The sequence below is a fragment of the Echinops telfairi genome, unplaced genomic scaffold (assembly GCF_000313985.2).
Source record: "Echinops telfairi isolate 266 unplaced genomic scaffold, ASM31398v2 ScPeMD7_7406;HRSCAF=8444, whole genome shotgun sequence".
Lineage (NCBI taxonomy): Eukaryota > Metazoa > Chordata > Mammalia > Afrosoricida > Tenrecidae > Echinops > Echinops telfairi.
Genome location: NW_022111306.1, coordinates 3,837,268 through 3,851,645, shown reverse-complemented (window position 1 = coordinate 3,851,645; position 14,378 = coordinate 3,837,268). Strand labels below are relative to the sequence as shown.

The window sequence follows — 14,378 nt, the reverse complement described above, 5'->3', positions numbered from 1 at the left end:
GGGGGGAGGAAGCGTTTAAGAACTAGAGGAAGGTTGTGTTTCATTATTGCTATACTGAACCCTGAGTGACTCATCTCCTCTCCTCTACCCCTCTGTAAGGGATGTCCAGTTGTCTACAGATGGGCATTGGGTCCCCATCACGTGCCACCATCATTCACGATGATATGATCCTCCGCCCCCTGCCTTTGGTGCTTGTAGCCTGGTCCCCTCGGCCCTTCATGATCACACATGTTGGTGTGCTGCTTCCATGTGGGCTTTGTTGCTTCTGGGCTAGATGGCCGCTTATTTACTTTCAAGCCTTTGAGTCCCCAGACGCTATAGGTCTCGATATGGGCTGTAATCTTTATGGAAGCAGATCACTGAGTCTTTCTTTGCTGTTGCCTCTGGGTGGGTTCAAACTGCCAACCTTTGGGTTAGCAGTTGAGTAGAAACCATTTGCACCACCCAGGGTCGCTTGTGGATGCCACAGGCACAGACTATAAGAAACTTAACCACATTCCTAAATCCGCCAAAAAAAAAACCAACCATATGATGCAGTAGAAAGGGTCTTTCTACAACATACAGAAGGCTCTGTGGAGACTGTAATTCACTTTGTTTTTCTGCCACCACTGAACAGCCCCCGAAATAGTGCTGTGTCTAAGATGCCACCCATTGAAATATCCCCATGTGCATCATCGCATGAACTGAACCTACTCGACTGTTCCCGGTTTTCCACTACTCTAGGCTGCCTGCTTCTGGGAAGACCAGCAGTCTATTATGTAAACACCAGTAGCTGATTACTTTCCCATTTAAGCTCCCAATTCACCTCCCGCGGGCTCTCTTCCTGACTAGTTTTGCCTCTTGGTTCCAGATGTGATGAATATGTCACACAGTTGGATGAGATGCAGAGACAGTTAGCAGCCGCAGAGGACGAGAAGAAGACTCTAAACACTTTGTTACAAATGGCTATCCAGCAAAAACTCGCCCTGACCCAGCGGCTAGAGGACTTAGAGTTTGACCATGAGCAGTCCCGACGCAGCAAAGGCAAACTTGGGAAGAGCAAGATCGGCAGCCCTAAAGTAAGTGGGGAGGCATCAGTCACCGTGCCCACCATAGACACTTACCTCCTGCATAGGCAGGGCCCACAGACACCCAACATTCGGGTCTGCAGTGGCACCCAGAGGAAAAGGTATGCATGCAGCGATCTTCATAGTATGGTGCACTGGCCAGATTTTAGTTAACCACGAAGATGTATGTGTTCTTATTGTAGAGGGTGGAGGAGGGGAAGGAAAGGGGGGAAATGGGAGCCGGGCATGGGGACTGTGCTAATGTGGGGTCTTTCCAGATGAAAACCTGTTGCGAAGTGTGTTTATATACCACCTCCATCCCACCTCTTGATTAACCATAATGTAATTTTCATGTGTCTGTCAACATTTTTGTTGCTCTTTCTATGCACAAATATGGCTCCCTTTTGCCCCCAACCTGAAAAAAAAAAAAAGCTTGTATATTAAGAATAAAGCACTGTTTTACAAGGGTTACAATTTTAAAGGTCAACGCGCCTCTCTCTGATAATGGTGCTAATCTGACAGCTATCTTGATCAATGGGGCAAAGAACTGAAACGTTCTCTTGGGGGAACCTCTGACCGTGTCACCGAAACTGAGAGCCGGCAGAAAGGGGGGGTCTATATTTGTGTACCGTGGAGCAGAATATTTATAGTTCTTTGCATAAAAGTAGGTATGCGAATATTGCTAAAAGAAACCACTTGTAAGTTTCTTAGTGACTTGAATGTGTGACCTTTTGCCAGGATCCTGGATGTTGAGTTACTTATCTTATAATGGTCAAAATTTCAGCTAATGGTAAAAATTTTAACTTTTGGAGCCTTTAGTAAAGAATCAAATAATACAAGTATGTTCTACTTGCGGTTCAAGCTGACCAGTAATTATAATGAGTCTCTTTTCCACCATCCAAGACAGTTTCCAAATAGAGTTGCATCCTGGTGTTTTGTTTAAAACAAACAAACAAAACAAAACAAAAAATGGGGGAGGCAAAAAAAATCTTGATTTATATGTCTTAAAAATTAAGTGACAGTCTAAAGAATGTTATCGCGGGTGAGGCGTTGAAAGGTAATTAAAGTAAAACTTTTTTGTTTCCTATATGTATTTTTCTTGGATCTCCTGCAAGACAATTTTCACCTTCCCTTTGTGATCAGAGCCGTCCCAGGACTTCAGGGGCTTCCTACCTACAGCATTTATTAAGAGTCCCCCCTGATCCCACCTCCACAGAATCATTTCTTCTGAAGGGCCCCCCTTCCATGAGTGAATTCATCCAAGGGCAGCGGCTCAGCAAGGAAAAAAGGTTAACCGTGGCTCCACCAGGTAAACATTTTTTCCTTGGGTGCATGTGATGCAAGTGATTAGTTAAATAGACACCCTCCCCTTCCTTCCATTCACTCGTGCCTGCCCATCCGTGGAGTCTAACGAGTGACCTGACAATTCCTGCGGTGAAAGTAAAAGCCCCTGTGCGCGCCCAGCTTGAGGAGTTCGCCTTTCTTTTGGGTCAGATTCTAGTTGTTTAGGCATCTCCAGGGACTTCTTTTGAACAGCCCAGGATGGAAACTGAGGGTTGGAAGGAATGGGATAGGTCAAGGGACATTAGTAGCAGGCACAATGCAGGACACACACCTGGATCGTACATGCAACTTGGTAGCTAATGGCAAGTCCATTTTGGTTAGATTCTGTCATTTTGTTTGTGGCATTTTTAATGTAATATCTGTAAAGGGAGCCATCAGCCATCTCTATTAAAAAGCCTTTTGGGCGAATTTCCTTTTGTAGCGGCTCAAAATGTCTCCCTACCCAGCATATAGAAAATAAGAATAAACTCCTTCCAGTGTTTGCTCCTCAGGAACATGGATGTGGAAGTGGACTATTCTTGTAGTTTGCAAGCCCGTACTGAGTGATGCTTACTAGTATGGCTAGACAATCCATAAAACAAAATAAGCTCAAAGGAAGCTGTTATTTGGTTATCAGAGGGAATGGGAAAATGAAACTACTTCAAATTAGTTGTCAACAGTTGAAAATCAAGATATTATATGTGAGCATCTCTATGTCTGCCCTCTTTGGAAGGTTTTGAGGTCTGGCAGCCCTGAGCTTGCATTTTTGCATGTCAGCAAATCGCCTGGGCCGTGTAGGGTAGGAAGTGCTGCTGTTAGACAGGAAGCTTTCTGGTTTTTACCACACTCCCCATCGCTCCCTATTACCTTATACCTAGCCTGCTGGGTATAAGGCCCCTCTTGTAACCTTTTAGTTTGGCACCTTTGCTACAGAACTTTTTGTTTTTAATTTCCTGTCCTCCTACCTAAGTTACTTCAATTTTACCTTAATTCCTTTTTGGAAACCTCTGCCTTTGGGGCTCTAAAACTTTCCTTTCTGAATCTTGTAATCAGTTTACTGATGCTGGTTAGAAAACGACAGGGTGGAATCTTACCGCATGTGCTCAACATTCTAAACACGGTTGAGGACATTGGTAGAAAGACAAAATCAGAACATTGGAGCTAAAATGGACCCGAAGACATCATCACCAATTCCAAGGGGTTGCTAATACTTCAAACTCGTTTCCTATTGTTTTAGAACCTGTTGGAAAGTACCTTTAAAGATCCCACCAAAGTGGTAATGATTCATCAGGACACAACTTGGATGCCCCACACCCACTGCCAGCTAGTCTGTTCTGACTCATTGCACACCTGTCGAACAGCACCACACTGCCCTCTAGGGCTTCTAAGGTGGCACATCTTTATGGAAGCAAATGAATACATCCCCCTCCCCACCCCACCCCTAAGTTCAAACTCCCTACCTTTGGACTTATAGCCCAGCGCTTAACCACTGCGCCCCCTGAGCTGTCTTGTTGAGTGTTTCAACTGCATTTCATAGCACTATCTACTAGAACTTAGAAAATAAATGGTATGCACAATTAATAATCACTACTACAGTTGAACAAAAAATAAAATTAAAATAGTGATAAGTATCAACAGTAACTGCTTTATTTTTGCATCTGACCATTTGATCTTTGTTCATTTGAGTGTATGTGTAACACAATTATTGTCATTACATTGTGGAAAGGATTGACATTCTATCATAAGCTTTTCCATGTTGCTACATAGTCTTTGTTTTAAAGATTGTTGTATCAAACATTTTGTTTCAAATGTTATGTTATGAATCAGTGCTTGCTTCCGAGTTGTCCGCTGAGGTAGAAGACTGCTGGGCATATCATCGTATCTACAATTTCTAACTACTCCTTTTTTTTTCCTCAAGTGAGATTATTGGCTTAAAATATGACCATCTTTATGCTTTCTTTTAAATTTTGGTTTTGTTTTTCTCCTGTTTAGTTTTGGTATTGTTCTCTTTCAGGGTATATCAATACATTAAAAGCTTCAGAAAATATTTTCTTCATTTCACACATTTTGAAAATTTTTACTGCTTAATGCACACTTTTCTCTTTTTTTATATAATTAAATCATTTTATTGGGAGGTTGTACAGCTCTTATCACAATCCACACATATATCCATTGTATCAAGCACTTTTGTACATTTGTTTCCCTCATCATTCTCAAAACATTTGCTTTCTATTTGAGCCCTTGGTATCAGCTCCTCATTTTACCCCCCTCCCTCCCTGCTCCCCCCATGAACCCTTGATAATTTATAAATTATTATTATTTTGTTAATGCACACTTTTCATATCCTCTACCTCTGCATTTCTTTGGGTGAATGTAGGTACCATTAAATTACCTTAAGTGCTTTAGTTTGGGATAACCATAGAAGGTTTCTGGCTTTAGAAACGATTGCTGTACACAAGACTGGCGCTATAAACAACATAGAATTAAGAATCATCACTAGCCCAGAAAATCACTTTAATAACAATATAGCATGTGGAGAAGCTTTATGCTTTATTGTAGTATTAAATTAAAATGGCACAGAGGTGGGGGACCAGCCCCCACCGCTAGTCGCGGGTTCAGTAATACTACTTCTGGGTTCAGTAATGCACAATTGTACGGTTGAGATATATAAGCGTTATATTAAAGTCATCGAGAGCATGAGAGATATTACAATAATGCAGTCAGACATATTACATGGTAGTATTGCTCACCTCAGCCCAGCTTGGTGGTCCACGTGGAGAGAGGGGAAGGGAAGGAGGACGGGAAGGGGAGCAAGGGAGAGAGGACAGGAGAGGAGAGGGGGAAGAGAGGGGGGTGACTAGAGAGTCAGCAGCAAGGAGGTCAGAGAAATCAGAGAGCTCTATATTGCTGACTCACACCTATATACCTTTTGGGGGCATGCCACCCCACTAATTACAGGTAGAGACATACGTCACAGGGAGGGGTTACACTATAGGTAATACAGCAATGAGAGGGTGGTTTAGGGGGTGGTCTCTGGGTCTCCATAGGAGTCATTATCAATAGGGTGAAAACTCCGCCTACAGGAGCCTGTCCATTGTCCCTAGGGGCAGGGAGCAGGTCCACCCGTGTGGTGGGATGAGACAGCAGTCTGGCAGCTGATTGCCCTCAGAGTGGGGGAATGCCTGTGCACCTGACCTCCCCCCACACTTTATATTTCTGACCATTTATCTTATTTCTAACTGTTTATTTCACCTTAAAATAATAGAAGAAAATCATAGAAGAAAAGTCTTCAGATTTTTCGATTTATATATCATGCAATCAACTAGGCTAATTTAAAATAGATTATTAACAGATCAAGCCAGCAACATTTTCTAAACAATCTGATTAAATGAATTATTGTAGAAGTTGATTGACCTCAATACCAAACAAATTGTAGCTTCTAAAAATAGCTGAATTGTTGATATGTTATTTTTTTCCCTTAGCTGAATTACATTAGCTAAACCAAATTGAACATTATGTTTTATGAAGTGCCTTAATTAAATTGAGAAAGAGAAATTATGCCACATACAGTCAGCCTGATATTATACAAGAAGGTTAAAAACTCACAACTGTCTAGTAAATTCCAGTTCACAGCGACTCTACGTGAGGGTCCCAGTGCTGCAAGTCTTTCTATGAGCAGACAGCTTCTTATTTTTACCCCACAGAGCAACTAGTGTATTTGAACTACTGACCTTGTGGTTAATAGTACAAGGCTTACCTTATAATGCCACATGCCTTAAACAAAGGCCAATAATAGTTCCTATGAGTATCTTCTTTGTTTCATGAGTTTAATATGTTACAAATTATTGTAAAATTTACTGGTGAGTAACAATATGCATTCATGATTTTTTTCAAGATCAATTTCATTTTAATTGATCAGATAAGTGATATATATTTGGAGTATATCTTTTCAGAAAATTTCAATTAGTCTAATAAACTCATTGGGAGGTCACTTTTCTATTGAGGACCATTGAAGCAATTATATCAAAAATAAATTAGTTTGTGTTCCATCTTTTGGTTACGCAATTAAGAGACAAGTATAATGTACATTTTAAAATCCAAATACTAACAGATTTTATAAGAGGTACTTCCACATAGATTTCAATTCGATGAGCTGGTCCGCAGGAAATCTCCTCTTCTTAAGGCGCAGTCTTCCAGTCTCTGCAGAATGACCCCAGGGTGGAGCACTGAGTTCCAGTGTTACCCAGCTCGCCCTGTGGGGGCAGTTCTGGTCGGGGCCTTTGACTGTGGTTCAGCCTCTATTGCCTCAGCCCCTAAAATTCAAGTTTCTGGCCACATCTTGCTAACTTTTTGTTCCTGACCTAACCCTTCCCTGACGCACAAACGTCACTGTGCTCTCACCGGCCCCTCAGGCTTAGTTTTTTCGGTCTCAAATACTAATCGACAGACTAATCTGACAAGCGCTTACAGCTTTCATGGGCTTAAAACGGACCCTTTGGCCATCAAGGCATTTTCAGTCTAGTAGCAGACTATCTTCCCCTTAATCATTGTCTACAGTCACCATGTTATCCGGCTGCCTTCCCCACCTAGGCCTCTATCCTAGCAGTAGTCTTCCCACGTCATCAATAATTACAGCTAGGGTACCAAAATGTGTCAGAGGAACCCATCTGATTGATAAGAAAGAGATGATATTTCTGTCATCAAGATCTGAAAAAGACGTAAGTGTAAACTCTCTTCTTGGAGGACTGGCCGAAGCCATTTGCTCCTTGCGCTGTCCTTTCTTTCTGTAGGAGCCTTTCCTCTGGGAGCTTTGCTTTCATGTGTCATTTCCATTCCCCTCATCCATTCTTCCCCTTCCCGTTATCCCCCACCCCCCACTCCACAACGTGATTACTGAGCTAGAGTGAGGGAATGGTATTATTTCAAAATCTAAGATTGTTCTCTGCTAGTTTATAGTTTACATTTTGGTGAGTGTCTTGACCTTAGCTATGTAGGCACCCCTTTAGCGGTATAGTTAGCAATAGACAGACATGTTTGTAGTGAAATTTGCCTTTGCATTTCATTACACTCAATCAGGGAGATGTTTATTTAACTGTGTGCTATAAAGCAAAGCCTATGTTTTTAAGCATATACCAAATCACATTTCTTGCATTCACTCATTTGCTCATTCCTCAAAACGTATAAAATGTATTGAGGACCTACTACTATGTGTCAGGCGCTTTTATTTGCTCTTAGAATAAAATTAGATTCAAATTTTAAAAACCCTCTTCTTCAAGTACCTAATAATCTTCTCATAGAGATGAGAAATAGGCAGAGTAACATTAATATGATTATATTAAGTGATATTAATATACTTATATTAAATAATGAATAACATTATTACTATAATGTTAATAGATGTTCTTAAAGTAAAAAAGACAAAGTAATCATTAGAAACAGTCTTAAGAGATGTGAGTGGATGTGGGGCAAGAACCTGAAAACAAGAGGTCTGGATTAGTGAGGATAACTATTCTAATAGCTTTAAGCATATGCTCAGATTTTTGATTTATAGGATCACAGTGACAGCAGGCTGGAGACTGCATTAGATTCAGATGTGGGCAGCATCTGAGCTAAAGAAGCAGGTCAGAAAGTCGAAGAAAGCAGCAGCAGCAGCAGCAGCAGCAGGTCAGGGGACTTCTGAAATGCCCAGAGGAAGGGGCTGGGGGCATCAAAAGTAAGGATCATAATTGTTTACACAGGTCTGGAGTGAGAGACGCCTAACTGTATATGAAATCCAGAGGGTTCCGGTATATCCAACCTGCTTTACTGCTGATAGAGAGAAAAAGAAAAAACTCAGTTAAAAAAAAATGGAAGTAAGAGGATTTAGTCGGGGGGAGGTGGGGGGGAATTAAATACCCCCAGATTCAAGAAGGCACATAAATGAGAACTGATGGTTCTAACTAAAAATGTCTCATCTAGAGACACAGTACATGGAACATTGGTTGAGGTTTTTAGGTTGGAGAGGTTAGCGGTTGGCTAGGCGCTTCTATTGGATCATTGGATAGAAAGCATGCTGGTGATTGGCTTCAGGAGTAGTTACAGATATTTACAGTTAGAGCCATGTAGCCTTCAGGCGTAAAACATTATCTCAGTCAGCCATCTCAGGGGTGTGTAAAGAAATGCACTGCTGTGCCAGGATGCAGTTTCCCTCCATGACTTGTTAAGCAAAACTTTTCAACTGGTCTGAGGAACTTTAGATAAGGCTGGCTCCAAGGCCCTTTCAAGCAATTATCATATGTGCTCCTGTACAAGCCCAGTTTTTCAGCACTTTTTTAATTCCGTTTTTGTGGTAAAATTAGGTGCCTTGGCTAATATTCAGGTTGGCTTATACTCAAGTATATACATTATCTTAATTACAACTTTGCCATGAGAAAAAGATTCTTGTGGCCCACTTTATACATAAGATCTCTGTGTCAAGATTCCCTTACTGGGACTGTATTTCTCTCACACCTTAAAAGTTCAGCAGAAAGAGAAATTACCTTCTAGGTTTTATGGCTTCTATGGAGTAACATATCCCGACAGCGGATTGTGGGGGAAGTTTCTGCAACTAACCTTCCCAGGCTGGCAGATTGGTAAGGAACAGGTTAATTCAGCAAGAACTGAGTTAGATTCAACCCTCTATTTCGTCAGAGAGTTTTCAAGTTTCCCTTTGTACTGCCTTTCTTTCTCACCAACCTGGCTTCTCATGTGGAAGGAGCTTTCTTCCGGAACTGACGACCTCAGTCCTCATTCTCTACAGTATAAAGCATATTCTTTTCCTGAGCCCTGGTGCTGACACATTGTTCTCTGATCTCATGGTCAGCAGTTCGAAACCACCAGCAGGACCGAGGGAGAAACCGGTTCTTTCTCCTCCAGGACACGACGGTTACAGTCTCGGAAAGCCAAAGGGGGCTCGCTAGGAGTCAGGATGGGCTCAACGGCGCTGCGTTATTCTCTTCCTGTCGAGCCTTTTCCGTTTGTGTGTGTCCCCTGGCCCCGTGTCATTCACTCTTTGTTCCACACACTGCAGCTGCTGAAATTACAGTGATACCTCGGTTGTCGAACTCAGCTCACTCCAAATAATGGTCAAACACCAGAAAGTTTGAGAACTGAATGTATTTTCCCCGTAAGAAATCAGAGAAAACCAAATCATTGGTTCTGAGACCCCCACATTACTTATAAATTCACTCTGAAGGCTTTTAGCCTTCTCGCCGAGCACTGTCTTGGATACACTATCGCCATCCAGTGGGTTCTTACTTTATCCAAATTAACAGTAAGTTTTCAACCTCTTCTGAGGTCCAGGTTCTTTGTTGTCTGGTTAATGATTTCATATTGTATCTTTGGCTACATTAGCTGCTTTAATCACGTTTTCCCTAAAAAATGTTGATAATTTTAGTTTAGCCATGTTGCAGTCAGCTGCCAAGTCAGACAAACGATGACCTGATTCCCATTTCACCATGATTTCTTTCTTTAACTGGCTCCTGGTGCTCACAGTTTTCCTCTCAGCGTTACTGTGCAGGTCCCCCTCGCTGGCTTTGGCGCCACGGTTACGATATTTACATAGACAAAGCACCACAAGTGTGCTCATGCACTGACACAAGACAGTGAGCGGTGCCTAGACCAGAGCGTCACCCACGTGTGCCCGTGGCCAGATGTGGCACGTGACTCACGGCCACACAGGTTTTTTCAGGTCAGATTTTCGGTTTGATTACGAAACTACGTTATGAACAGCAAGCAGATTTTTTTTTTTAACTTTGCTGTTCAAGCCGTAGAAAGCTTGAACTTGTAGCTGTTTGCCAGCCAAGATATCACTGTATAAAATAGAACCGTATTTGATGTTGTTTGTGGTAGGGAGCAGGCACTACAATTGCTTGCCTTTGGCAAGGCCTTGCCCTGATACTCAAATCCCCACGTGCTGAGAAGAGTTTTAGGATTTGTCCTGGTGGGCAGCTTGACCGCTCTCTCATTCGATTCCCGATGTGTCCACACTATTTAACTAGATCTTCCTACACCAGTGTATTATATTCACCAATAAGCCCTTCCTATAACCACATAGCCACCTTGGTCATAAACACTCTGAGATGTTATATCTAAACATACCTTTATAGGAACTTTTCCTGCTGGCAATGAATACGAAGAAAAAAAAACAGTAATAAAAAGCCACAATTAGGTACCAAAAGAAGCCATTCTGTATGTTTACCAAGCATATCTCCTGCCCAAATATGTTTATAAATGTAAAGGAGAAATTTCAGTGAAAAATCCTACAGGGCCTCCTCCTAGCTCTGAGACTCTGATTCTAGGAATAAACACTGTTCTCCCCAGGATGTGGACTCGAGCTCATTGTCTAAAACCAGGTTTTTAGATAGACTTATAAATAATAAGTAAGTTAATCTCAGCACAATACAGTGTAGTTTTCATCAAGGGAAAGGAAAGTTCTGTTAGGCAGTTTAAGAATTTGTGTGTTACAGATTGTCCAGACAAGGCAGGAAAGGGCAGTGTTCTCACAATGTACTAACACATTGATTTCTTCCTTAAAACCAGTGGGATTCATTCCTCTGGATGTGAGGACCAGTGGCTACTCTAGGAAAGCTTCTCTGGTGTCCATCAAGTCCCCGGAGGCATTAGCAGCGTGAAGGGGTGGACCTTCTACAAGGTGATCCTGGGCTTAGCAGCTCTCCTGAGTGCTGAGCTAGGCGCACAGTTTTAAGAAGCATCCTGAGCTCTGCTATGAACCCGTAGAGTGTCTCTCATTATAATGCTTATGGGAAGCCCCCACTGGCGACTTGGATTCCTTTGTTTGAAATGACAGCGTGAAAATACTGGTCTGTAGCATTTTACACCCGGGCTTCTTAAAGGAACATAGTAATTAAGCTTGTACCACAATCACCCTCAAAGGATTTGCAGACATTGTGTCCTCACCCAGCAGCAAAGCCCCTGCCTCCCTCTGTGCTTCTCTTGCTCAGCCCTGTCTCCCTTCCTCCCGACACCCATCTCTGTGGTCGAGGGTGCTTGTTGGGGTTTTTTGCTGCAGCCCCAGCCTATTCCACCCAAAGGGTCTGAGAGGAAAAAAGGAAAGGCATAATTCACAACGGTTCATTTTCTTCCTTTTGTTTCCTTGTGAGAAGGCAGAGTCCCAAACATATCATAGCACTATTAAATTCTTTGTCCTTTCATTGTCACCTCTCAGCCAAAAATAATCAGTCATTGATAGACACTAAGCGACACAAATTTTAAGTCTATGACCTATATGGACAAAAGCCAGGTTTGCTTTGACTGTAGTCATTGCTGTACAAGGAGGTTTTCTTTGTTTCCTTTCTGCCCTTCTTTCTCTTGGTGTGTAGATATTTCCTGTCATTTCAGTGTGCCGATGTGGTAGTCCAGGGAGACTAGAGAAACAAATCCAGGGAGACTCATATGTACAGGAAAGAGCTGTACATCAAAGAAGAATTAGATATGAAGAAAACATCTCAGCCCAGTTCAGATCAAGCCCATAAGTTCGATATTAGCCCATAAGTTCAGTATTAGCCCATGAATTCCTCTTCAGACTTGCACAGCACATGCAATGATGTCGAATGCAGGAAGATCATAGGCCATTAGGTGGAAAGTCCTGTGGATCCAGTGGTGGTGGACACATCTCCAGGGCTCTGGCTGCCATCAGCGTGGCTCCATGTGGCTTGTCAACAGGAATGTGAAGCAGAGAGAGAGTGTGTCCTACCTCCAGGGAGGAAGTCCCAGAATCCTCGTGATAAGGCCATGCCCACAAAGAAGGATCACCGGGTTGTGAACTGATTGACAGGCTAGACTCCACCCCTTTGTTCTTATTTATCAAGCTGACATGAAATCGTGTAACTACCACAGCCCAGTTCCACTAGTCAGATCTTCTGAAGGATGACTTCCAGAGCTGGCCTCTCACATAATTATTTTAGTCAGCAGATAGTCTCCGGAGATGGAGAACGTTCAATTAATGGTTTAAAACTAAACTATTTAAGAGGAACAATGACAATTTCAAGAACTGGCATTCCGAGAGGGGTGGGAAAGCATTTTGCATTTATTTTGCACGATAGTGACCTCCACAGGGCTGTCATTGTAACTAAACTTCCTATTGGTGGAGTGACGTGTGCCTTTGGTTGGTGACAGAGTCTCCTTATGTCGAGGATGTTCTTTTGCTCTGGGTTGATCGTCTGGTCCTTTTCCTTTCTCTCTCTCTCTCTCCCAGTTCTTTGTTGCCTAAAATTACGTTTTACGACAGTTAAAAAGAAAATAAGCCATGACCACTTTGAATCACTAAGAACACAAAGTATCCATGTGGAGTATGACGAGGTACCACTTGTTTCCAGTCAGAGGTGCCCGGGTCTGTGTCACGGAACTCCACTGAGGACGTGGCTCACTTAATCTTGAACACCTATGGCTACCTTTCCAGCCATTCTAGCTCCACCACCATTCACAAGAGCCTAAAAACCAGTGCAGTGTAGTAGTTGTGCCCTATTTATGGTATAAGCCATTATGTCACAATAGAATCAGTTAAACAATTCTTTTTCTCTTTTTATGCACTACTTGACATCAAAAGCAAAAAGAGGTAAGTTCGCTATGAACCTATAGGAGAATCTTATTTCCTTTAATAGTTTTTTTCTCAAATAACTTTGCTTCATTTAGTTGATTATCCATCAAATATTTTTTTCCCATCAAGTATTTTAACTTAGGAAGCTTGTTATTATAAATCCTTCACTTCTTGAAGATGAGTAAGCACTTTCTGTGAACTTGGATTTTGAAAATATTTAACATATTGCTTTTCCTTTAACTGGAGTTATCATTATGGTTTAACTTACTTATGAAGACATAATACATTTTAAAATACTTTGTTTAGTTTGAGGGTGTCAGATTTTTCCCCCAAAAAATGTGGTTTCCATACAGGTTGTAAATATTCTTTTTTTTAAAACAAACAATGAGCCAGGCCAAAATTACATATTTACTGCTACAGAAGAGGATGTTATTAACCTCTTGGGCACTTTTTAGGGTCAAATATTTTTTTGAAGTGATAAGAAATTATCAAAAATATTAAGAACATTAAACACATTTTGCTGAATGTCATATTTTTCATGTTTTGGTCGCAATTTTGATCATCGATCTCTTTAGCGAACACTTCTCTTCAGTTTGTGTAACTTTGGTTTCCTTTTGAAGAATTCATCTGACATTTCCAAGAACTAGCTGGTCTTCATTTGATATGCACTATTTTTGACAGTGCTGTACCAGGTGGTACTGTTCTTCCAAAAGTCACTTCTTGTTGATTGTGAATTTCTGGCAGCAAAATGTACTTTTACCTCTTGGTGCCACTGTGTTTGATCACCTGTCCTCACGGCTTTTCCGAGCACCTATGGGCGTCACACAGATGTAGGCGGCTTCACTGTACACCGTCCAGAAGTGGAAAGCTGAAGGTCCTGTAGGGCGCTTTTATAACTCTCTTTGCAAGATCTGAAACCAAAACAGATTTTTTCCTAAGAATGTTGCTTTGTTTTATCAGCTGTTCATATTTATCAGGACAACAAGTGGGAAGCTAAGTGAACATTTTTGTCCATTGTGTACTCACTGAAAAGGCTGCACATGCGCCCGGCTTCTCTGCAAGCCCAGCTCTGACTCGGCATTGTTGAAGACAGTTTTCATGTTTGTCACCAAAGTATGAGACGCAATTGTCATTTGTGTGAAGGCGGAGCGAGACGCTTTTTAAGATTTGCCATGGGGTCCTTATTTTTGTATGTTCTGTATTGAGAATTTTTTCATATGTTTCAACCATTCTGTCCTTGGGAAAATTTTAATGAACAAAGATTGTTTCTGCCTATCAATAGTACAAACAAAAGTGGTATTTACTTTGCTAAACACTGATGTAAACATGAGACTGAAGTGTATGATGATATATTTGTACATGTATATATGAATGAATTATGAATTAGATTACACACCCGAGAAATTGCAGATTCTGCTATAGTCATATCCCTT

At 41.6% G+C, this 14,378-nt stretch overlaps 1 protein-coding gene across 11 annotated transcripts in view; it reads left to right on the top strand.

Moving 5' to 3' along the window:
- The window catches only part of BICD1 (BICD cargo adaptor 1), a 268,002-nt gene that overhangs the window by 233,190 nt on the left and 20,434 nt on the right, over positions 1–14,378 (top strand). For 4 of the 11 annotated variants that reach the window (XM_045296380.1, XM_045296378.1, XM_004700009.3 and 1 more), the window contains exon 7: positions 851–1,058. In XM_045296380.1, coding sequence (XP_045152315.1) covers positions 851–1,058 — 208 coding nt within the window. Of the gene's footprint in view, positions 1–850; positions 1,169–2,161; positions 2,356–12,954; positions 12,964–14,378 lie in introns of those variants that run through there. The other 7 variants (XM_045296376.1, XM_045296383.1, XM_045296377.1 and 4 more) reach the window with 7 other exon arrangements.